The sequence below is a fragment of the Tupaia chinensis genome, unplaced genomic scaffold (genome assembly GCF_000334495.1).
Source record: "Tupaia chinensis unplaced genomic scaffold, TupChi_1.0 Scaffold000148_1, whole genome shotgun sequence".
Lineage (NCBI taxonomy): Eukaryota > Metazoa > Chordata > Mammalia > Scandentia > Tupaiidae > Tupaia > Tupaia belangeri.
Genome location: NW_006159618.1, coordinates 311,197 through 335,892, shown reverse-complemented (window position 1 = coordinate 335,892; position 24,696 = coordinate 311,197). Strand labels below are relative to the sequence as shown.

Below are 24,696 nucleotides of genomic sequence, written 5' to 3'. Positions count from 1 at the left end.
AATGTAAGCAGCATGGGTCATTAGGCTCTTTTCCATCTCTATCCTCGTATCTCACAGTGATTATTGGCAGCATTGCAATAAATAGCTACATATGCACAATTCCCCTGGGGGGGTCTCAGGGAACTTTTTTTTTTTTCTTTGAGAAGGGACATTTTTAAATTCTTTTAACTGAAGCTAAAAAATAAACACAGTGGATTGTGTGTGAAGATCCCTTTTTGGAGAAGTATAAAATAGAGATGATTATGCAAATTCACAGGAAACTTTCTAGAATGGTGCCTCCTAGACTTGAGCAACATGATGGCCCTCCCTTTAGATCTCTGAATTTCCTTTAGAACATGACAAAATAATCCAAATGCCAATCATACATTCAAACATCATTATTCCAGGACAATTCAAACTAACAATTTGGCTAGTATCTATTATATTCCATTATATTCTGAAACAAATTAGTCTGGGAACAGAAGGAAAAAAAGAATCCAGAATAGAAGATAGCACCTTTGATGGGTTAACAAGCCAAGAAATTTATATAGGACCACTATGTACAATGATACAGTGATACTTGCAGTGGGGGATATAAGATAAATAAAATATTTTTCCTTCAGTAAATAGTTCCAGCCTATTAGATTGGAGAAGGATTACAAAGTGCATATGAATTTGGACAAGGAATTATGGGCTATCACTGGCTAAGTGTATCCTTTTTAATGGAGGTAATTCTCTGCTTTGGTTCAATTGATAATGTCAGCTGAACACGCATAGAGTAAGGGGCACAAGTAATGGCACTGGTTGGCTTTTCACAAAATAATTGTTTAAGAAACAGCAGCTAGATATGGGACAGAGCATTCCAGTATTCCAGAAGTAACTATGTGCACCTGGTGACTTTTTCAATGACTCAGATGATCCGAACAGGGACAAAGTCAAAATGGAATTATATGGGCTGATTGGTTTGGGTGACATCTAGTGGTACCAAGAAGATGAGTGGGTAAAGGGGAACTGAGGCAAGTCTTTCCTAGGGCATTTCTGTCAGGGAAGGAAAGTAATACATTCCTGGTAAAGAGGATTGGTGAAAACACAGTGTTTGGGATTTAGAAGAGCTCTCTAAAAAGGATGCTGCTAAAGAGAGGTTGCTTATCAATGGATGTTAATTATATCTTGGAGAAATAAAAACATCGAGGGGATACTCCCTTCTCCTCCTTGAAATGGGGCCTCGCTGAGTTTCTTTTCCTGAGCCCCAGTCACAGTCACCTTGGCATTTTAGGGAAGCTCTGATTTTAAACCCATCTCTCTCCCCTTCCATTACTTTTGTTGCTTTGTGTTTTTGTGCTCTTGGCAGCCTGAGTTAATAAAGGTCTGTTTTAGTGAGACAGACCTAATGTGATAAATGTGCCATAGTTACTGGCCAAGAAAACAGTGAGCCAGGTGAACAAGGAAAAGATACCCAGGGGATCAATCTGGGCTGCTCACCGTGAGACAGGGAGGCCTGGATCTGTTCCTAAGTGAACATGAGACCAAGAATTGGGCCTGAATTGGACAAGTGACAGGGAAGGTGTCTAGAGCAAAGGAGATTAGAGAAACAGCAGGCCAGGGTCCTGTGCTCAACTGGAAAGGTCAGGAAAGCTAGTGGTACTTTATTGATTATTCTCTGACTTTTTACAAAAGCGTTATGAGATGCCAGAAAACTATACTGAATGTCCCACAGGAGGTAGGAATCAGATAGGGGAAGGTGGAAAAGAAGGAAGACTAGGGAGGAGTTGAGGTGAGATAAGGGTCAGAGAAGTTGGGGTGGCAAGGAAGGGAAAGCACCACAATCTATTATAGGTTTAAATAATATATATGCTTAGCAAAGGAAAAGAAATTTATGCTGGGCCTCAAACAATCTGTAGAGTAGTTCATTAACTGAAAATGAAGGGAAAGACACAACTACCAGGTTGTCAGAAAGTCATGACGCACTTTCGCATAGAAAAAATACACCCTGACTCTTCCAACAACCCAACGGGTGATAGGTACAGCCTAGTCAGGGACCCAACAATAAGTAACCTCATTTTGTTACAGGATATCGTGCATTCTGACACTAGGGAGTTGTAAGAAATAAGGTGAGACAGGGAAAGGACTTCGACACAGTGCTTATCACTAAAGGAAGGTTCGTGTCCGAGACTAGATTAAGGTGGTGAAAAGAAAAGGAAGACAGGTGGCTCAGAGTCTCCCCCTTGTGCCTGCACAGCACATCAGGGCCCTTTACTGACACCATCCTACAAACATGTGCCAATCAAGAGCCAGAGTACTTAACAACCAGACACAGAGTTTTGAAAATGATTGTTTTCGTTAAATGGAAGGCAGCAAAAGAACCCACAAACAAGAGTCTCAGTACAATCAATGACTAAATTAAAATAGCCACCATTGGAAAAACGGTCCGTGTGTGCGTTCAAGTATTTCACAATTAGAGCTCTCCAAACACAGACTTCATCGACACTGCAGAATGTCCCAAGATGAGCCACGTGGAGACACAGAGGTATAGAGAAAAGGTCTTGTGACTGACCCACTTAAGCAAGTCCTTAGAATAATGCCAACAATCCATTATTTACCTTAAACAGCTCTCTGGGCTATAAACACATCCAAGTCCCTGATTTGTAATACTCCCATATCTGTAAGACTCCCTTGTCTGTAATGTTACTTACACTACTTGTTCCTCTTGGAAGTTATCATTCCCATTTTCTCTGTTTTGTTTGTTTTTTGTCTGCATGTGAATGGGTAAAGATTCCCATTTTTCTTAATCCTAGTGTTTTTTTTTTTTAATTCACTTTTAAAAAGTTTTTTTTTTTTTTTTTTTTTTTGTTATAGGGCACATGTACTTGTTGAAGAGACAGGCAGAGAAAGGGAAACTGAGAACCTCCCCCAAGAGAGATGGTCACAGTACAGTCTCTTCTGCATTTTCCTCTTGAGATTTTGGTTATGAACACATATGCACCCAGGTGAGTTTCAAGCCACTGAATCTGGGACTTGAAGCATGGTTGACCATGTGGGAATCCAATACTTTAACCTCTATGCCACCTACTGGCCCCAAATCTAGGTTTTTATGCTATCTCTTCTTTCCCTAATTTCTGTTCCTTAGTTATGTCTTATTCAAAAATTTCTCTATATAGTTCATTCTCTAGGATGTGATGATGATTTTTACTACATCTTGAGATGAATATATTCATTGTTATGATTGACCATATTATTACATACAAGCTACTTTATAAAGTTGTAAATGAACCCTCACAACTTTAGCCTGTGGTAATATTCTCTACATTAAGAATCCAAGGTGCGGGGCCAGCAGTTAGTGTAATGGCTATGTCACTGGACTCCCACGTAGTCAACCGCGGTTCGAGTCCCAGACCTGGTGGCTTAAACTCACACTGGGTGCGTGTGTGTGAGTGCCCAAGATCTGGAGAGGAGAATGGAGGAGAAGGGACTGCAGCATGGCCATCCCCCCTGGGGGGGTGATTTCTCCCTTTTTATCTCTCTGTCTCTCTCTGTCTGTCTGGCGAGCACATGTGCCCTATAGCAAAAACCTCTAAAAAAAATAAATAAATAAAAGAATCCAAGGAGCAGATTCCAGTAGAATCCAGTCCATGCTTAAGGAGATAATCAGCTATAGGGCTGGGTATGCTTCATTGCAGATCCTTGACCTGCTGCTCAAAATCCGCGGCACTTTTCCTCCCTAATTCAAACCCTTATCATCCTGCTTTGGTGGCTTCTTCCAGTTTACGAAAAGACAGATGCAAAAGAACATAGTAAAGCGTACTTTACTTTTTTCTTAGCAAAGCATGACCATGTTATAAACAATTCAAAACAAAATGAATTCTATTCTTACATAAAAAAAATGGAAGCATTTTTTTGGAAGCACAAAACTACCTGAAGGTCAGTCTACTCTTCTCTATGCATTCTTTTGTTGAAAAATACAGACTGATTACTTTGTGTGAGGCATCGTAGTCAGAGCTGGAACTTCTGGAGTAAGGCCACACTACTTCTAACTGATGAGTTAAGAAATCACTCATCATCTGGGAAATGCAAATCAAAACCACAATGAGGTATCCTGTCACACCAGTTAGAAATTACCGAAAAAACAAAGATAAGTGCTGAGGGGATGAAGAGAAAGGAGATCCTCATGCACTGCGGTGGGAATGTAAACTAGAACAGCCACTGTGGAAAACAGTGTGGAGGCTCTTTGAGAAACTAAAAAGAATGGTACCACTGAGTACATATCCAAAGGGAATGAAACCACTATATTAAAGAGATATCTGCACTCTCACGTTCACTGTGGCACTATTCACAATAGCCAGAGCAGGAAATCAACTTAAGTGTCCATTAGCAGATGAATGGATAAAGTAGATAAACAATGATACATTATTCACTCACAAGAAGGGATGAAATTCTGTCATGTGAGTGAGAGTGGATGAGCCTGAGGGAATAACGCTAAGTGAAATAAGCCAGGCACTGAAAGACAAACATCACATGTTCACACTCATTCCTGGAAGCTAAATGATTTGATCTCATAGAAGTGGAGAGTAGATGGAACCAACCCAAAGGTCCATGAACAGAAGAATGGATTGAAAAAGCGTGACACATACACACTGTGGAATAGTACTGAGCCATAAAATTAACGAGACCCTGGCATTTTGTAGGAAGTGAATGAACATGGAAGATTTATTACTAAGTGAAGCAAGGCAGACTATGAAAGAGAGGCACTGTGTGACCCCACTTAATACATACCGAATGTCTGAATTCTTTTTTTTTTTTTTTCAGAGAGGTTTTTGCTATAGGGCGCATGTATTTGCCAGAAAGACAGAGAGAGACAGAGAGACTAAAAGCAAGAAATCACCCCCTAGGAGGGATGGCCATGCCGCAATCCCTTCTCCTCTCAGGATTTTGGGCACACAAGCACACACGTCTGGCATGAGTTTAAGCCACTGGGGTTGGGACTCAAACTGCAGTAGACTACATGGGAGTCCAGCAACATAGCCATTATACCATCTGCTGGTCCTCCAAATGTCTGCATTCTATGGCAGAAATGTAAAGACTAGAAGGTATAAAGTGCATGGAGAACAAGAGGGGATAATGGAGACAGAGTAGGAGGAGGATGCAAATGGGAGGGGTGAGACAGAGAACTAAGAGGAAGAAGAAAGAAGCAAAATATTTAAGGAACACAAACAGAAAATTAACTGTTGACGATAATATCCAAGATAATATCTTTAACTGGACTAGACACAGTGTATTCATGCTGGAAAAATTCATTGTGCAAGCTGTAATGAAATACACTGATTGAATGTACTAAAAGAAAAAAAGAAGTAGAGACGGAAAGTGGATGCCAGAATCTGGGAAAGGTAGGGAGAAAACGAGAATCAGAAAAGTATTATATGCCCAAGTGCAGTGAAAGGATGAAGTCGAAAGTAATACAGCTCAATAGAGTAACTACAGTAAATAACTTAAGAGTACATTCCAAAATAGAAGAAAGGATTTAAATGTTTACAGCACAAAACAATGATACATGTTAACTGCCTTGATTTGATCACTGCATACTGCAACATATAATTGAAAAAAAATCACACCATAAATATTTACGACTATTACATGTCAATTAAAAAGAGTATATAACATGAAGCCAGCAGGTGGTGTGGTGGTTAAGGCACTGGATTCCCACATGACCTACTGCAAGTCAAGTCCTAGACCTGGTGGCTTGAAAATAACACTGTGTGTGTGTGTGTGTGTGTGTGTGTGTGTGTGTGACTCCAAAACCCCAGGAAGAGGATGGAAAAGGGATTATGGCATGGGTCATCCCCCCAGGGGGTGATCTCTCACTCCTTCTCTCTGTCTCTTTCCAGTGAGAGCACATGCCCTATGGCAAAAACCTACAAAATATCTTTTTTATCTATATGTAAAAATTACGTATCTAGTTTTACGCACACATACACATAAACACACACACACACATACAAAAGAAAAAAGATTCTTGGGTTTTGAGCCCCCATTTCTTTACTTTTCAAAAAGGTATAACCTCACTGTGTTATTAAAAAAAAAAGAGACAGTATAAATAAAACTGTATAGTGTGAGTTTGGACACTTCGCCTTTTCTTTTTCTTTCCACTGTCGTCTCCATGAGTTCTAATCCTTCTTCTGTCCCTTTCAGGTTCTCCCCCTGCCTTTATGACCTCAAGCTGCTCTTCTCCCTCCCTGGAGCCTTGGACAACGTGATGGTAAGAGCTCTCTGGCTTCTCTGTCATCAGTTCTCCATGACCTCACCATACTAGGTTGGTGTCCTCTAAACTAGTGAAGCATCTTCTAAACCCAGTATGCTTTAGGACATAGTATTCATTTCTTTCTTCTTCACTTCTTAAAATTAATGAATTACTTTATTTATTTAATACAGGGTCTCATTATGTTGTGAACCTCCTCCCCCAGCTTTGCGACTGGCTGGGGCTACAGGTACATATGTCCATACCTGGTTTTTAGGGTGGCTGAGAATGGAACCTGGACCTCCATTGGGCCTCAGGACTGCTGAGTAGAAGCATCAGCCAGTGTACGCTCCTGCAGATGGGCCTTTCCATTTCTTATGGTGAGGGGTGAGCTATAATGAAACTTAATGGGTCATAAATGACCTTTAAATGCCATCTTACCATTTTAGCATGGTCACATCAGCATTTCATATGCCAACAGAATGATGATAGGACAGCATAGCGTAAAAGGCACTGTTCAGTTCAACTACTCTGTAAGGGCACTAAAACCTTCGGTAATTTCCTGCATTGTTGGGTGACTTCACTTTCTCCATCTGTAAAATGGGGATATGGTCTGGTCCTCTCTCAATTTAGCTTTTGTGGGGGATGAAATGAGACCCTATCTGTGAATTTCAGGATACAAAAGTACTCAGTAAATGTTTATACTATTATTATATTTGGTGAACTTATCAATATATATCAATTACTATATTTGATAATTTTATCATGGAACTATAGTATTTAAAAGAAAATCCATGCAAAGAATTCTACCTTTTATTCCTTTCTTAATTTTTAAGTTTTACCATTTACATGTTGAATTCCATTACATAATATTAGATAGTTTGGTTACAAGGATAACATTCTTTCTCTCTTTTCTACATACTACCTAAATAATAACATTAAATTATTTTTTCATATTTTATTAGAGCATATATCTTTTGTAAATGTAATGTGCTCACTATTAAAAATCTTAAAGAAAAAACATTATGCTTGCCAAACAAAGAAAAAATGGATGCAAGAGTTCAAAAAGCTAAAACAACCATTCTTGGGAACCAGCAGTTAGCATAATGGCTATGTCGCTGGACTTCCACGTAGTCGACCGTGGTTTGCGTCCCGGACCTGGTGACTTAAAACTCACGCTGGGCATGTGTGCATGCATGCCCAAGATCCTGAGAGGAGAATGGAGGAGAAGGGATTGCGGTGTGACCATCCCCCCCTAGGGGGTGATTTCTCGCTTTCTGTCTCTCTGTCTCTCTCTGTCTGTCTGGCGAGCACATGCGCCCTATAGAGAAAATATCTCCAAAAAAAAAAAAAAAAAAACCTAAAACAGCCATTCTTAACATTCTGGTGTTTTATTTGCCTCATTTGGCATTTTTTAAAAGAATAATTTTATTCGATCATTCATTCATTTTAATTTCACCCAAGAGAAACATCGAGAGAGAGAGAAGGAATATGAGAAAGCAAGCCACCAGGTCCAGGACTTGAACTGTGATCAGTCATGTGGGAGTGTCCACCTTAACCACCATCCCACTTGCTGGCCCCCCCACTTGACTTTTTAATGACATAGTTATTTTGTAGAATTTTTAAATCATATTCTATGTAAGATTTCGAATTCCTTTTTACCTAGTAATGCAGACAGTGGTCCTTATTATTATATATCCTTTTCAAAGTTAACCTAGGATTTACATTGTTTCGTAAAATGGGAATAACCTTTCTTTATTGAATCATTTCTTTTTTCCCTGACATTTCGATGCTTTCTCATTTTTCCCTCTAATAAATACCAATGCTGATCCTCAATTACTATCTTTACTAATTTTAACTAGAGAAAAAGCTGTATTTCCTTCAGATGTATTGCCAAGAGAAAAATTACTGTGAATGTGTTAGAAATGCATAGGGGAATGCTTCTCCTTTTTTTTTTTTTTGTTTATTAATTTTTCGAAAGAGAGAAAGAAGTAGAAAAAGAAATGCACACACATTTGCACTGATAAGATCTTGGCACGCTGTGATCTCCACCTTCAGACTTCCAGCCAGCCAGAATTGTGAGCGTACCCAGCATTTTCTTGTTGACCCAGGAGCTGAAGCCGTGGCCCTCCATATGGCTCTAGCATCTCTCTCTCTCTCTCACACACACACATACACACACACACACACACACACACACACACACACATACACACACACACACAGTGATGCCCTACCACTTGTAGCACTGCAGCAGAGCCTGTTAAGCTGTTTTTAAAATCCAGGTATTTCCTCTGTACTTGAGGAATCTCATGTTCATATTCATTGGACTTTGCCTATTTTTCTTGTAATTATACAAAATTTCTCATATCTTAAATAGATTGATCTCATTTTTTTTCTTTTTAGTCAATTATTTACTAACCATTTACTACTTTATCCTTTATTGTATTCTTTTTTGGAGACATATTAGTCTCTTAATTTTTTCCTTCATTGTTTGCTTTTAAGCTTAGAAAGTCCCTTCTATGTTTATTCTCATGAGAATCATGAGAAACTTTTTAATTTTCAAAGGCTTTGGAAAGTATATAACATAAAATATGAACAGGTATAAAAATTAAATTGTGCTAATTATTACATGCAGTTTAATAATTAAAAATAAAACCTTCAGTGAGAAGTGAAATAGTTTAGAACAATTTTAGAAAAGTTCTACTCTAATTATGTATTTGTGGATGGCCATGCTGCCTTTGGAGCAACAAAGGGACACTAAATGTTCATATTTTTAAAAATGTTTGCATCTTGGGCGTGGTGGCGCCCACCCTATGGCAAAAATGTTTGCATCTTAAGCATTAAAAGTAATTATAATCTCAATGTCCTTTTGCAAAGACCCACTCAAAATATATTTTATTGTTAATCAAGGCAATGCTGTCACTTAGTGCATTCATTGTTTAAATTACTCCTGCTGCTCCTGAAGTGGGTACCCAGCATTTTCTTGTTGACCCAGGAGCTGAAGCCGTGTCTCTCTATATCACTCTAGCATCTCTCTCTCTCTCTCACACACACACATACACACACACACACACACACACACACATACACACACACACACAGTGATGCCCTACCACTTGTAGCACTGCAGCAGAGCCTGTTAAGCTGTTTTTAAAATCCAGGTATTTCCTCTGTACTTGAGGAATCTCATGTTCATATTCATTGGACTTTGCCTATTTTTCTTGTAATTATACAAAATTTCTCATATCTTAAATAGATTGATCTCATTTTTTTTCTTTTTAGTCAATTATTTACTAACCATTTACTACTTTATCCTTTATTGTATTCTTTTTTGGAGACATATTAGTCTCTTAATTTTTTCCTTCATTGTTTGCTTTTAAGCTTAGAAAGTCCCTTCTATGTTTATTCTCATGAGAATCATGAGAAACTTTTTAATTTTCAAAGGCTTTGGAAAGTATATAACATAAAATATGAACAGGTATAAAAATTAAATTGTGCTAATTATTACATGCAGTTTAATAATTAAAAATAAAACCTTCAGTGAGAAGTGAAATAGTTTAGAACAATTTTAGAAAAGTTCTACTCTAATTATGTATTTGTGGATGGCCATGCTGCCTTTGGAGCAACAAAGGGACACTAAATGTTCATATTTTTAAAAATGTTTGCATCTTGGGCGTGGTGGCGCCCACCCTATGGCAAAAATGTTTGCATCTTAAGCATTAAAAGTAATTATAATCTCAATGTCCTTTTGCAAAGACCCACTCAAAATATATTTTATTGTTAATCAAGGCAATGCTGTCACTTAGTGCATTCATTGTTTAAATTACTCCTGCTGCTCCTGAAGTGGCTAAAAATAAAATCATACAACAGAGTCAGCCTCAGTTCATTGCCACCTCTTATCAGGTTTTAATTATAAATAATAAAAGGTAACTATAAGCATCTCACCAATTTGATCAATTACAAATTCCAAAACCTCTTCTTTCGATGTTTACTGATGAAAGGTCAGAAGTAATATTTTAACATTTTCACCATTACCTTCTCTTAAAATGAAGTATAAGCAGTGTGTATAACCATGCTAGAGATAAACAGAGTATTAGTATTAACAGTAGAAAGTGCTGAACTTATAAGCTGAAAAGAGCTTGACTTTTCAAGTTCTTCCTCTACTAAGAGAAATATTTATTAAATATTTCTGACTGAGGAAGTCACTTAACAATTCTGACCTTAAGATTTTTTTTTGGTTTTCTTTTGTTTTTCCCATAGGGCATGTGGGCTTGCTGGAAAGGAGAGAGAGGGAGAGGGAGAGGGAGAGAGAGAGAGAGAAAGAAAGAAAGAGAAAGAGAGAGAAAGAGAGAGACAGACAGGGACAAGTTCACTCCCAATGGGGGATGGCTGTGGCACAGTCCCTTTTCCTCCATTCTCCTCTCAGGATTTTACGCACGCATGCACAAGTCCCCAGCACAATTTTCAAGTCACCATGTCTGGGACTTGAAACATGTGGGTCATGTGGAAATCCAGCTGCCCTAACTACCATGCCACCTTCTGAATTTAATTTTCTCAGCCATATAACTGGAGTCTGACCCTCTGCCTGAGGCTTACAGTATGATCAAAAAAGAGCAGAGAGAATAAATACACGGTATATGGCAAAGTATTTGATAAATGTTCTCAGGGTCATAAAATTGACAGTGAAGCCTAATAATAGTGTACATTTATAATTTTTAAATGTTCTATACTTTTCCGTGAGCTCAAGAGAGAGAATTATATAATGACTGATAGTGTTGCACATGATTTAATGGTTATTTAGATCAGTCCTCTCCCTATTCCCGGTGACTAAATTTTCTCTAATATCCTTATAAACCTTATAAAGGAAAATCGGCGGGCACTCATTTCACCACCTGGCTGCTGGATAATTTGGATGTTCCTTTTTCTAGGAGCCAGAACGTGTCTTCTTATAGTTTCTAGGTATGGTCTTAGTTCTGTCCCTGAACTCTTTGATGCATGCTGTGCTTTCTGGCCTTAAGCATTTTTTTCTGCCTCAATGTTTTTCATTGCACCCCTTACTTTCATACTTTAGTCTGGTGAGCTCCTACCTGAATGCAACTTAAATGTAAATTTATTAGGTAAATTTTTCTTGCACCCAACCTCCTCAGATCAAGTCCTCTTAATTATAAAGAATCTCCTGTATAAAATAAATTATAGTTAAATGATTATTTTTAGAATTTGTGCCTTGTTCACAAGTTTGTAAGCTCCACTGACATCTTCTTTATTTTCTACTGTGTGCCTAAATCTAGTATGGTACAGGATAAGCACAGAGCTGGAGGCCAGAAGTCAGGGTCAGGACATTACCACTAGATAAGCTAGACATTTGGAAATGAACACTACCCAGAAAAAGGATCAAGAACAAAGAAAATGGGGCTGCAGTCTTTTAAAAAGCCATGGTTACGAGGTAGACAGGAAAAAAGGACTTCATAAAAGTTTACTTCTTCCTGGGGCTGGCAGGTGGCATGGTGGTTAAGAGTGCTGGACTCCCACATGGAGGACCGCAGTTGGAGACCCAGACTTGGCGGCTTTCTTTCTCATGTTCCCTCTGTCTCTCTCACTCTCATCTATCCCTCTCTGGTCAAATTAAAAAATAATAATAATAAATACATAGAGTTAAATAAAATAATGCTTAAAAAAACTTACTTCTTTTGAAGAGCATTTATCATAATTGCTCCTTTTTAACCTAACTGTTTGCCCTTAGTATCTAATGAATTCTCATCTACCAGGATTTACATATAGCAAGTATCTTAAAACAAATGTTTATGGTTTTATAACTAGAGAGAAAATATAATCTATCATGCAAATTCAGTTTTCTAGTAATTTTAATTTAAAAGAGAGTTTTTGTCTTGACCTTCATTCTTTAGGCAGGGGTGCCCCATTAGCAAGAGAAGAGAGGACCTGGACAATTCCTTTGTTTAAAGGCTCACTGGAGATATCAAGTATCAAGTCCTCACCTTTCAGATCAAATTAAGTTCCACAAAGAGTTTACATTATTTGCTTTACATGGATATGGGACCACAGTGTAACGCTGACAACATATGACTATAACAATATTATACTACTACTGGTACCACAGTTTGAAACATACTTTCTATATACCCTAAAAATGTCTAATACAAAAACGGTGAAAATTTGGGAACCAGCAGTTAGCATAATGGCTATGTCGCTGGCCTCCCACGTAGTCGACCGCAGTTCATGTCCTGGACCCGGTGGCTTAAAACTCACACCGGGCGCGTGTGCGTGTGTGCCCAAGATCCCGAGAGGAGAATGGAGGAGAAGGGATTGTGGCGTGACCATCCCCCCTGGGGGGTGATTTCTCGCTTTCTGTCTCTATGTCTCTCTCTGTCTGTCTGGTGAGCGCACGCGCCCTATAGCGAAAACCTCTCTAAAAAAACAGTGAAAATTTGAATATATATAAAAGACAACCTGAAATTTGAGTTTTGGAAAACAACTTGGAAGTCTACATCAACCTTTCTGCTTTAGAGATGAGGCATCTGAATCCCAGAATTTATACGTACCACCAAGTCTACCAATACTTACTTATTCAATCAATTTTATGAACCTGCAGAGCTATATTTTTTAAAGCAAATATGAAAGAAAAAAATAAAAGAAACTTGCAATGCAATGTCCTTTCAGACCAAAAAAAAGGAAAAAACAAAAACAGTGAGTTCAAAATACAAGTATCTGAAAGCATTTTAAAATATTGCCTTCTGATCACCATTTCAGCCAATGTAAATTCCTATAATTGCCTCTATTGAGTCTCCACTGGATGATATTTTACAAGTCAGTTGTATCACTAACAAGCAAACCAAAAGCACATAATCACCCCAGAGTGGATTTCCCACAGAATAAAATTCACTTACTCTGGCATTTTCATTGGCATTTGCAAATGCATTTTAAAAAGACTCAACACATATATTTCATTTAAACATTTATTTTTAGGCTGAGAAAGTGTTATTATTCACTTGATCTGTGAGTATAAACACCCTAAGAATAGGAATATGAATATATAACCAGTAAGTTGGCAAGAAACTGATCTAAGAATCATAATATGTACTTTCTTGTATAAGAAATAATCAAAATTCAAATGAAACTTCCTTTCAGTCAATTCCATAATCCAAATCTAGACTGAAATATATTCCAATCTGAGCTCAATGCTTACTGCATATTACTGAGAATTTGGCAACATGCTAGATATTGATGGTACAAAAATGGAAAACAGACCATCCCTACTCTTAATTATCTTTGAATCTTTTATAGTAGGTAATGTACAATTTCAATATAAATATTTACATTCCTACAACTATTCCCAAGTCCAAACCACTATCATCCCCCCTAAAACCTAGTAATAGTTTCCTCCCTACGTCTCTCTTGCTCTTCTCTGATCTTTCTCTAATCTATCTCCCCACCTGGTCTCTTCCATTCCTCTTGGAATAAAATGTTTACTCCTTAGCTCACTCTACAATACCTCATGGACTCTCTGCCTTTGCTTTCTGGGCTGCCTCATCTCCTCTCAGTTTCCCATCTGGGCCAATACATTCCAGCACATTAGCCTTCTCTCTCTGCTTTAAATATAAGCTTGATCTTGCCTTGGACTTTTGAACATTCTGTTTCTTCTCTCTGAATCTCATTCTTCAAAAAGCTGACTTAGGCTTAGAGATATCAACCACCCTATCTTTAAAGATGCTTGATCTAACTACCCTGTTTGAAGAAGTACTCTACTTCTTACCTCATCTCTTTGTTTTATTGCCCCATAGGGCTTGTGCCTTCACTGGAGAGAGAAAGTGAGAGGAAAAGTGAGAAATCACCGCCCCCCACCATGGGTGATGGCCACACCTCAATCCCCCCCTCCTTCATTCTCCTCTCAAGATTTTGGGCATAGGACCAGCAGTTAGCATAATGGCTATGTTGCTGAACTCCCATGTAGTCGACCACGGTTTGCGTCCTGGACCCGGGGGCTTAAAACTCACGCTGGGCATGTGGGTGTGTGCGTGGCCAAGATCCCGAGAGGAGAATGGAGGAGAAGGGATTGTGGTGTGGCCATCCCCCAGGGGGAGGGGGGTGATTTCTCGCTTTCTGTCTCTCTCTCTCTGTTTGTCTGGTGAGCGCACGCGCCCTATAGCAAAAAGCTCTCCAAAAAAGAAAAAAGAAAAAGAAAAAGATTTTGGGCATGCACAAACACACATCCAATGTGATATTCAAGCCACCAATTTGGGACCTGAATCACAGTTGGCCATGTAGGAGTCCAGTGCCTTAATGAGCACTTCACCTTAATGAGCATGCCACCTGTTGGCCCTCCTTGTCACCTTCTAAAGATGAAATCATTCTGTTTATTTCCTATCTAGCACTACTTGCTTTCTATAAACAAAACAGAGTCTTATACCTTGTAGACACACCTTGTAAATATTAACACTAATTAAAAAAACTTTCCTAAATTTAAGTTGTGACTTACATGAATTTGACATTCTAAAACTGTTCACAGAAAGACTTACTGATCAAAAATGTCTGTTTACCAATGTTGAAAAAATAAATAGAATATATGTTACAATATATTATAAGAAATAAATTAGAAGAAAAAGCAATGGCAGTAATGAAGGAATTCAGTATTTACTCACTTATAATTAACCCGAGCAAGTCAACTCAATTTCTCAGTCTACTTATTTGTACAACAGAGTAGATAGATACCTTAGATAATTTTAAAAGAGTTTTTCCAAAATTCAGACATTGAAAATTAAAATATAAATCATTATGATTAAATATATATATGTATAAATATATATATATATATTTTAAAGAACCAGAATTCAGTAAGCAAGAAACACCATGCACTTAATTATAGGTTTCCATTTTTTTTCATTATTTTGTCTTAATTATTCCACATTTTTAAAAATTGATTTTGAATTCTTTTATTTCTGATTCCAAAGTAGGAAAATAATACTGAAATACATCTATCTAAAATTCTATTGAAATGCAGTCATTCTTCCCTAGAAAATAAATATACCTCTGGGACAGCAGATGGCATAATGGTTACATCTCTGGACTCCCACCTAGTTGCCCACAGTTTGATTCCTCGACCCAGCAACTTAAAACTAGAAATGGAAAATGACTGACAATAATATGTATTAATAAGCCCCCATGAGTATATTCTGTATGGGAAATCACATTTTGTGATTTTTATGCTGTGATGATGCTCAGGGAATAAATGTAAATTAATTAATTAAAAATTTTAAAATTAAAGAAAAACTCATGTCAGTGCATGTGTGTGCATTTCCAAAATCCTGAGAGGAGAATGAGGAGAAGGGATTGCAAGGGGCCATCTCCCCGGGGCGGGTGGAGGGTGATTTCTCACATTCTGTCTCTGATGAACATAAGTGCCCTATAGCAAAAATATCTCTCTAAAAAAAAAGAAAGAAAGAAAGAAAGAAAGAAAAAAAAGAAAACAAATATAGTAATCTACACATGCCAACAATATTAAAACAATCAAAGGAAAATAAGAGCCAATTTTTAGACATGTATTTAAAGGTGTTTGTTACCACTGTTGCCAACTATGTAAAATAAAGAATGCTTTTGTACTTTTTGTTTAGTTAAATCCAAAAATTTCTCATTGGAGAAATACCTCCAACCACCACCACTGGAAAAAAAATTTCTGGAGCATGATAAAATATAATAATAATAACTTTAAAATAAGATAGAAGTAGGTAAAGATGAATAAGAAATAAGAGAGACAACCCTTAAAACTAATATAATTGCAATTCAAATTTAGCAATGATAAAAAAATTGATCATGAAAAAACCTAGAAAGTATATAATAACATTATGGAAACAAGCTTAGATGATATAGTAAGAAGAATTAGTTTGAGGCAAAGGAAATGTAAGCAGTAAGATAGGGGAAAAAAAATCCTATTCCAAAAAATTCAGTGACAGGAGGTCCTTTAGAGCTCAGGGAAAATAATCATGGAGCTATTCTAATGCACAGTTGGGGTACCCAAAATAGTAAGCATGAAAAATCCTAATTTGAAACCCTTCATATAAAAAAAACCTATATAAATAAAAAGAAATTCTACAGCAAACTTAAATTAGTTTACTGCTATCTTAACAAAGCAATTAAAACATCAGTGTGAAATAAAATCAGGAGTGGTTGTATAATACCTCATGCAAAATTACCTATTGCATTATGCTGAAAAGATGAAGTGTCACAAGCCTAGCGTTATAAATAGATACACAAAATAATATAAATTTTAGAATGGACTTGCGGTTGCTTAAGTGTATCCTCCAGTTATTTATATATATATATTTTTTTTACACTGGCAATCTGTCACTGACTTATTTTTACTAGCTAGAAACTGGGAAATAGAATTAAATATTAATCAAGCATATTATCTTTATTTCCTGGAGATTTAATTTCAATCCATACACATTTAAGTTTACTCTTTGATAAGAACTAATACATCAAAGTCCCAAAGTGATCAAAAACCCATTTTACCTCCACAAGGGATCGGCAAAGTAATTTTTTATTTTCCTCTTTGAAAATCATCCCAACTGCAAATCTGGTAGAAATAAGGAAATCTTACCCAACACCAAGCCAGCTATATACTTCACCTCACTAAACGCATGAGTCACTACTAATGATAGAGTGGAGTGTGACCGAGCTGTTATGTAAGCTCATGCTGGACTGATTAAGGCCACAACTAAACAGAATGAGACAGTCATCCTTCACGCCCGCTCCAGCTTTTCTTTGGCCTCAATCTCAGGTATTTATAGGCTCGTGTACATCCATATCTTCCAGAAAGCATGATTTTGAGGCCAAAATGTAAACTTCTAAAATTCCTAAATGACACACTCGGTAAGCAATACGTTACCACTGAAAATGGAAAGGAAGCTATTATTTTTATTATAAACTATGCATCCGGTAAGGAGCTAGATGCTTTTCCGATAGGAACCCACTTAAGCTCCCCACTGAGATTGAAAGAAACAACTGTGAAACTGCCTTCCCTTCCCCACTGAAGGTCTATGAAAATCATGAAAGAGAAATGCAAAGGTCGTAGTCTTTAACATGACTGTCCTAAATGAGAAGGTAAGAATACAGCATGAGGCTCCAGATGTAATAGTCTGTCTCCTCTCAAGAAATGTTCTTTACCAGCAAAATCTAGATCTCATCTCACATTGACATCAGTAGTAAAGGGGATGGAAAAACTATCAACCACTCACCATAATGCATGTAACAGTTTCCTTTGGTGGGGTCCAGCTCAATAGCCTTCAAGAAGAACTTTTCAGCCTCAATCTTACGACCCTTGAAAAACAGAGAAAACGAATGATTCAGCAACAGATCATGAGGGGATTCTTCACCTCCTGGGTCCATATGTAGAAGACTAATGTCTATTGGGTAGTCATAATTAGGAAAAAAGTAATATGATTTAGCTAAGTAATGATCAAGGAATATGTTGAAAGAAGACTGAGTCAGAATCCTAGGAAACACCAAGAACAGAATAGAAGAATGTGAGCTCCTCACAGAGATCAAAAAGCAGCAGACAAGGAAATGAGAAAAAGTGGAGAAATGATTTCCTAGAAACCAAAGGCTAAGACAGTTTTCAGGAAGTAGTGCTGTCAGGTTCTATTTTATTTTCTCTATTCAGTTTATTTCCTCTTCATTCCTTTTTTATCCTCACAAAGAATTATTGCCATTTTAACTTGGGAGATGATTTTTTCCTGATCGTTTCCCTTATATATAAAGAAAAGAAGTCACACCTTGGTGAATCTTAATAGCTCCTACTTATCCTTGCTGCTATCATTCAGAACTAAAATCTGTTAATTCAAGGTTAAATGAAAAGCTAAGATCCCTTCCTATCAGTAGTTTGAAGGAGGTATTACACATGATACAAAAAGTAAGCTGAAAATAGGGGGAAAGGTCTACATCCAGTAAGTTGACTTTTTAGGAAACAGTATCATAATCCAGGTAGAATCTAAAACCATGCATTTTTCATTGAGCTATTCCTTCCAAACCACAGTTGCCTCCAGAGTAAGACAAAACAAGACAAACTTTCCAGGAGACCTCTCTTGTCAGGCATGGATGGAATGAAGATCTATACTGACTGCAAGCAGCAGTAGGGCACTGGACAGTGTCCAAAGCTAAGATCATGGCAAAGGGAAGTGACCTTATCTGCCTATTCCTTTTAATTCACAGAATATCTTCCACATAAACTTCAGGCAATGCTTTTTTTCTTACTTTGTGTGTGGATGTATGTATGCATATATATATAGCTGATTGCAGTTCAAGTCCCAGACCTGGCAGCTCCCCCCCACCACCTCTGGTCAAATTAAACTAACTAAAGAAATAAACTTAAATAAAAATTATTTTAAAAAATGTGCTCTGTTGGTACCTCTGTAATTAACCTTTTATCATAGATGCAAGGACCTAGCCTACAGCTTCTACGAGAAGGTGGAATTACTTAAGGCTAGAAATACCCAGCTTATAAGACAACTGACCTCCTCATGTCTTCTCTCATTTTAGTAACATTACTTCGCTCAGTAACTCCTCTTTAAATCACACCTCTCCTCAAATATACCATCATTAAACAGTTTAAATCTCCTGCAATATATCCCACAACATTTTAATTTCAAAGAAAGGCAGAGACAGATCACCTCCTATACATATCCCTTCATAAAGTTAGAAAAAATTAACAAGCTCAGAGTTTCTAGATAATTTAATCAATAATTGTGATGACTCAAGTAAGCCTAATTTGTGAGTGAAGAATATAGATTCTAGGCAGGTGGGATGGTTCTCACATTTGTGACCCTGAGAAAATTATTTCATCTTTTAGCTGTAATTTTCTATAGTAGGAAAAGAGGGCAGGCTGCATAGAGGAGATGTTGAGGACAGTGAAAGCATTCTGTATAATACTGTAAAAGAGTACACGTGTCATTACATACTTGTCTAGACCCACAGCATTTACAATATAAAGAGTAAACTACAATATAAATGACAGCTTTAATTAGTTCATCAACTGCAGTAACGTACAGCACTAGTGCACGCTGATCAGAACAGCGGGAACTGTGTCTAGTGGTGGGAGGGTGAAGCAGTACATAGAAATTCTCTGCATTGTCTGTTCGATTTTTTATAAGTTTAAAATTGCTCCAAAAATAAAGTCTGTTAATATGTTTTCAAGAGAATAAGGCTATTTTACATATAAAGTGCTTATGGTAGTACCTAGTTGTATTTTAAGTTTGTAACAATAGTAACTATTACTTTTTACACACACATATAAATCTATACTCTCCTGACTGACAAAGAATATATTTTGTTAGATATACAACTTCAGAAGCACAGTCATGTCTTAAATCATCACTGGGAAATTACACACAAAGAATTTGCAGATGAAAAAAAAATGCAAAATGAAAGCTGCCCTTGGTAAAAAGTCTATACAAATATTACATAGAAAGATAAAAATTCTATGAACTTTCTTCCACTTGAGTTTTTAAGGTCGGGGGGAAAACTGGCTCATTTATCAATGCCATAGTAAATGAGTAGTAAGATTCTTGTGTATAGTCTGTTGGCAAAACAGCATTATGCACCTTTTTTAAAAAATCATTTTTAAAGGTTTTGCATAGGGTGCATGTGGTCATCGGAGAGATACAGAGAGAGAGAAAGTGAGCAATTACCCATGGGGGGATGGCCAGGCTGCAATTCCTTCTCCTTCAGTCTCCTCCTGGGATATTTGGCATGCATGCACATACATTTGGCATGCATGCGTATGTGTCTGGCATAACTTTCAAGCCACTGGGTCCACGACTTGAACAGCCAATGCCAATGTGGGAGTCCAGCACATTAACCACTAGACACCTGCTGCTTCCAACACCATGTAGCTTTCAAAACAAGAAGCGGGGACCAGCAGTTGGTGTCATGGCTATGTCACCAGACTCCCATGTAGTCAACCACAGTACAAGTCCAGGACCCAGGGCTTAAACTCATGCTGGGTGCATGTGCGTGAGTGCCAAAGATCCTAAAAGGAGAATGGAGAAGAGATTGTGGTCTGGTCATCCCCTCTGGGTGGGAGGTGATTTCTCTCTTTCTGTCTCTCTGTCTCTCTCTGTCTTTCTGGCAAGTGCACACACCCTATAGCAAAAACCTCTCCAAAAAAAAAAAAAAAAAAAAACAAAAAAAAAAAAAGAAAAAAAGAAGCAGAACTCCAAGGACAGTAGTCTCTGGTTTCTCAGTAGACAACTTTATTACAGGCAAGAAGTCTCAATCCCCCAAATGCCCAATGAACACAGGGAAAATCTGAACATTCTTTTGTGGGGGAAAAAAACTGGGCCATTTTTTCTGCTTTGAACACTATTTATCTAGTTAAGCATAAAATAATAAGGAATAATAAATAATCCTCACAGGGAATATAAAATCAAGAGTCAATCAAAAGTATAAGCCAACTAGGCATAAACATTACTGGGTTCTAAAAAGGGTTCTAACAGTATATCCCACCATCACTGGACTGACTATTTCTACTATTATTGTTTTAGAGGAATGACAGTTAAGAATGTGGAAAAGAAAGTCATTTCTCAGTAAACTAAAAAATTATAATAAATAAAATTTAATAAATAATTCTAAAAAAAAAAATTCCCAAAGCTTCTGTGTAGTATGGAAAACATAATGTTTAAAAACACATTATCGTTTGGGACCAGCAGATAGTATAATGGTTACGTTGCTGGACTCCCACATAGTCAACTGCGGTTCAGGTCCTGGATCCAGTGGCTTAAAGCTGATGCTGGGCACGTAAGCATGCATGCCTAAGACTCCTGAGAGGAGAACAAAGGAGAAGGGACTGTGGTGTGGCCTTCCTCACTGCAGTGGTGATTTCTCACTTTCTGTCTCTCTCTCTCTGGCAATGCACACATGTCCCATAGCAAAAATCTCTAAAAAATTAAAAAGAAAAAAAAACACAATATAGTTTAATGAGTACAAAAGGGAAAATAATTAATGATAGTCTTGAAAATTAATTTGTGAAACCCACCATTAACAAATAAAAGAAACATTATTTGATATTCTATTGTTAGTATCACAGTAGTGATATGTAAAATACCTTCAAGATACATAAGTATGTCCCTCTACGGAAAAAAAAAATCACTTTTAAGAATAATTTTTTTTTTAAGTGTAAAACTTAACAGTTAGGAAGTAGGCCGGGGTGTTGGGAGAGAAAGATGAACAGCTGCAAGGGTGCATGCAAACAAGTGCAATAGATTATAGAACGACATACTACAGCAAAGTAAAAACATGTTGACAATTCAATATAAACTTTAAAGAACAAAAATTTGTAGAATATTGAATTATACAACATGACATAATGTCCTTGTCAAAGATAAATATATCTATATCCTTGATTACTAAACATTGTATACCTGCTCTCAAAAACAATACTGCACCCAACAAATATTAATATCACAATGATTATTGGTAAACCAGAATTCATCATTAAAAACAAACGGGGCCAGCAGGTAGAGTGGTGGTTAAGGGCACTAGACTCCCAATGGCTGAGTGTGGTTCGAGTCCCAGACCAGGTAGTTTAACAATCACTCCAGGTAAGCATGAATGCCCCAAATCCTGACAGGAGAATGGAAGATAAGGGAATGTCACATGGCTATCCTCCAGGGGGATGATTTCTCACTGTTCCTCTCTCTGTGTCTTTCTAGTGAACTCATGTGCCCTATGGCAACACAAAAGCAAAACCAAACAATAAGCAACAGGGCCAGCTTTGTGCCCTGGTGGTTAAGGCAGCCAGAACCTGTATGGCTGACAATGGTTCCAGTTCCAGACCCAGGAGCTTGAGAAAACTGCCAGGTACATGTGCAGAAATGTCCATCCCAAGGAAATGGAGGAGACGGGATTGTGGCATGACCATTCCCCATGTGAAGTGCATTCTTTTCATTCTTTCTCCCCTTCTCTCTGTCTCTCTCTAGAGCACATATATCCTCTAGCACAAAAGCAAACAAAAATCCTAACAGTTCAACCTGTTCATTCAAACCAAGATGATTTACATCAAACCATTTCATTCTAGTATCTCCCTCTCAACCCCAAAGCATTACATGTTACGAATCTTAATTAGAAGCAAAAAGAAGGGGCAGGGACAATAGTAACTCATGATGAAACGGTTTATCTCTGTACTACCAAATGTTTTCCTTACCACATTATCACTTACCTAAAACATGACCATGGCATTTGTTTTCTTAGGGACAGAATAATACATATTCTGGAAAGTTTTACAATATAACGGAATAAGGCTACCTATACAGAACTGAGTTGACTGAACAGTTAACTAAAATGAGTATTTTTCCTCTGAATCATCATAGAAGTCCTACTTTTTATAAATGTCAGGTCTTTGTGTCTTTTTTACCTAAAATTTCCAAAGCACAAGCTTTGTGAAAAATATTCAGAGGATACTGTCATAAAAGCTAAGCTTACTAAAAAATCAAATCAACTCAAATGATACCAAGAACAGCTGGGAGAGACAGTGAGGGCTTCACCCTGTTCAGGGCAGGGCAACACCCTGAGTAGGTACAGAGACCACCATAGAGAGGGCAGGCTGGACCCCAGAACCAGAACTCCCAGCCTCGGTAAGGTGTCCTTGCACCCATCTGCAGTCCCACTGCAGAGCCACCAGGCTTCACGGTGAAGGTATCAGTTCACATTAGGAAGACCAGGATGATCTCATTTCTCTTTTTTTTTTTTTTTTGCAAGAAAATATACACATGCATGTGAGGAAGACAGACAGACAGAACATGCACGTTTTTATGCACCTGGTCATACTCCAAACCTTTTTCCTCCAGTTCTCCAATGGGGCCTGCTTATGCCAAAAATATTTTTCTCCCAATTCTCTATTGTGTCAGGATCCTGGGCATGTGTACATCTGGCAGGAAGCCAACAGGGCTAGAACTCGAACCATGCTCAACCATGTGGGATATAGCTTCATCTACATAGCACCTAACAACTGTAATGGTCTGAACATGAGAAATTACTCAGTATTCAGACAACCTAAAATGCAAATTAATACACTGAGAGGAGAAAGGAGGAGAAGGGATTGCGGCGTGGAGAGTGATTTCTCACTTTCTGTCTCTCTGTCTCTCTCTGTCTGGCAAGTGCACGCACTCTAAAGCAAAACCTCTCCAAAATAAAAGAGGAAAAAAAAAAAAAAGAGAGAGAGAAATGGACTAAGTTCCTGCTGTGTGACAGGCTGTGTTCCAGGTGATAGCAATCAAGGCGAAGTCCCTGCTCTCATGCAGTTCACAATCTGGTGGTCAAGGAGTTTGCACACGGCAGGTAACCTTGTCAGTCTTAAGAGCTTTGATGAAAAATCATGCAAGCTAAAGAGAGAGACTGACACTCAACTGGGGATAAAGAGGAGTAATGTTGCTAAAGCAATCAAAAAGGCCTTTAATGACATATGAAAAGTGGCCTAAGTAAAGGGGGTGAACAGGCCATGCAAGGATGTGGCATGTTTGGAGTTAGGACCTGTGAAGAAAACTGACACGGCAGCAGTGGAGTAAGTCCCACATAAAAATGACAGGAAACAAGTGTAAGAAGAGACACCAGAATGTATAGTGCCTGGGCCCTGTAAAAAGACTGGAATTCCTGTTTTCTTTACGTTGGCTTCAAAGTCAGAGTTCCAATACAGAAAATCACATGGTGTTTTGACTCATACTGTTTTCTTAGTGTTAAACAGCAAAAAGTTGAATGGCCCCTGGGAACCGTACAAATATGGAATGCTTCGTTAACTTGTGTACCAACCTTGAGTAGGGCCACATTCACCTTTTCTGTATCATTTCAATGAGTGTACGTGCTGCCAAACGGAGCACTGAGAGTTCTTCTGACAAGGAGGAAACACCATAGAGAATTGTCAATGGAAGTATAAAACAATATCAGTTAAAATTAAAGAGAGAAAAAAAAACCTCTCTAGATTTGGGGAGGAAAAGTGACTGTGGAGGGTACAGACGAGTAAAAAGGATGATCGCTGAGAAGGTAGGTAATACACATGGCTTACACAAGGGCGATGGCAATGGAACTAGTGAGAGAAAAGTAATTAGATTTGGGGTCTGTTCAGAAAATACGTGACTGGTGGATCAGGTGTGGATATAACAAAAAGAAGAGTTGAAGATGATGTCATCATTTGTCATGTGACAGATGTTAGTAAAGACAGGTATTTATTACATGGGAAAGAGGGGGAGAGCATTGGTAGGAAGGTACATGAGTAGTAGAACAATGCAGTTCTGTTTGAATATGATGCTGGAGCAAGAGAGTCTGGAGGACTAATGCAGTTAGACTGGTCAGATCAAGTGCTGGCAGGAAACAGAGCATCAGTGTTTGGTACCTTGCATGAGAAGGAAAAGGGGAAGCTCTATAAAAATGCTTAAGAGAGGAGTAAAAAAGAAAAAGCAAAAGCAAAAATCTCACCTACTTAAATTTAC

General features: G+C 37.9%; 1 protein-coding gene across 1 annotated transcript in view; it reads right to left on the bottom strand.

Moving 5' to 3' along the window:
- Positions 1-24,696, bottom strand: part of TMTC2 (transmembrane O-mannosyltransferase targeting cadherins 2) — a 339,285-nt gene that overhangs the window by 86,447 nt on the left and 228,142 nt on the right. The window contains exon 9 of the mRNA XM_006145516.2: positions 17,458-17,539. Within this exon, the coding sequence (XP_006145578.1) occupies positions 17,458-17,539 (82 nt within the window). The remainder of the gene's footprint in view (positions 1-17,457; positions 17,540-24,696) is intronic.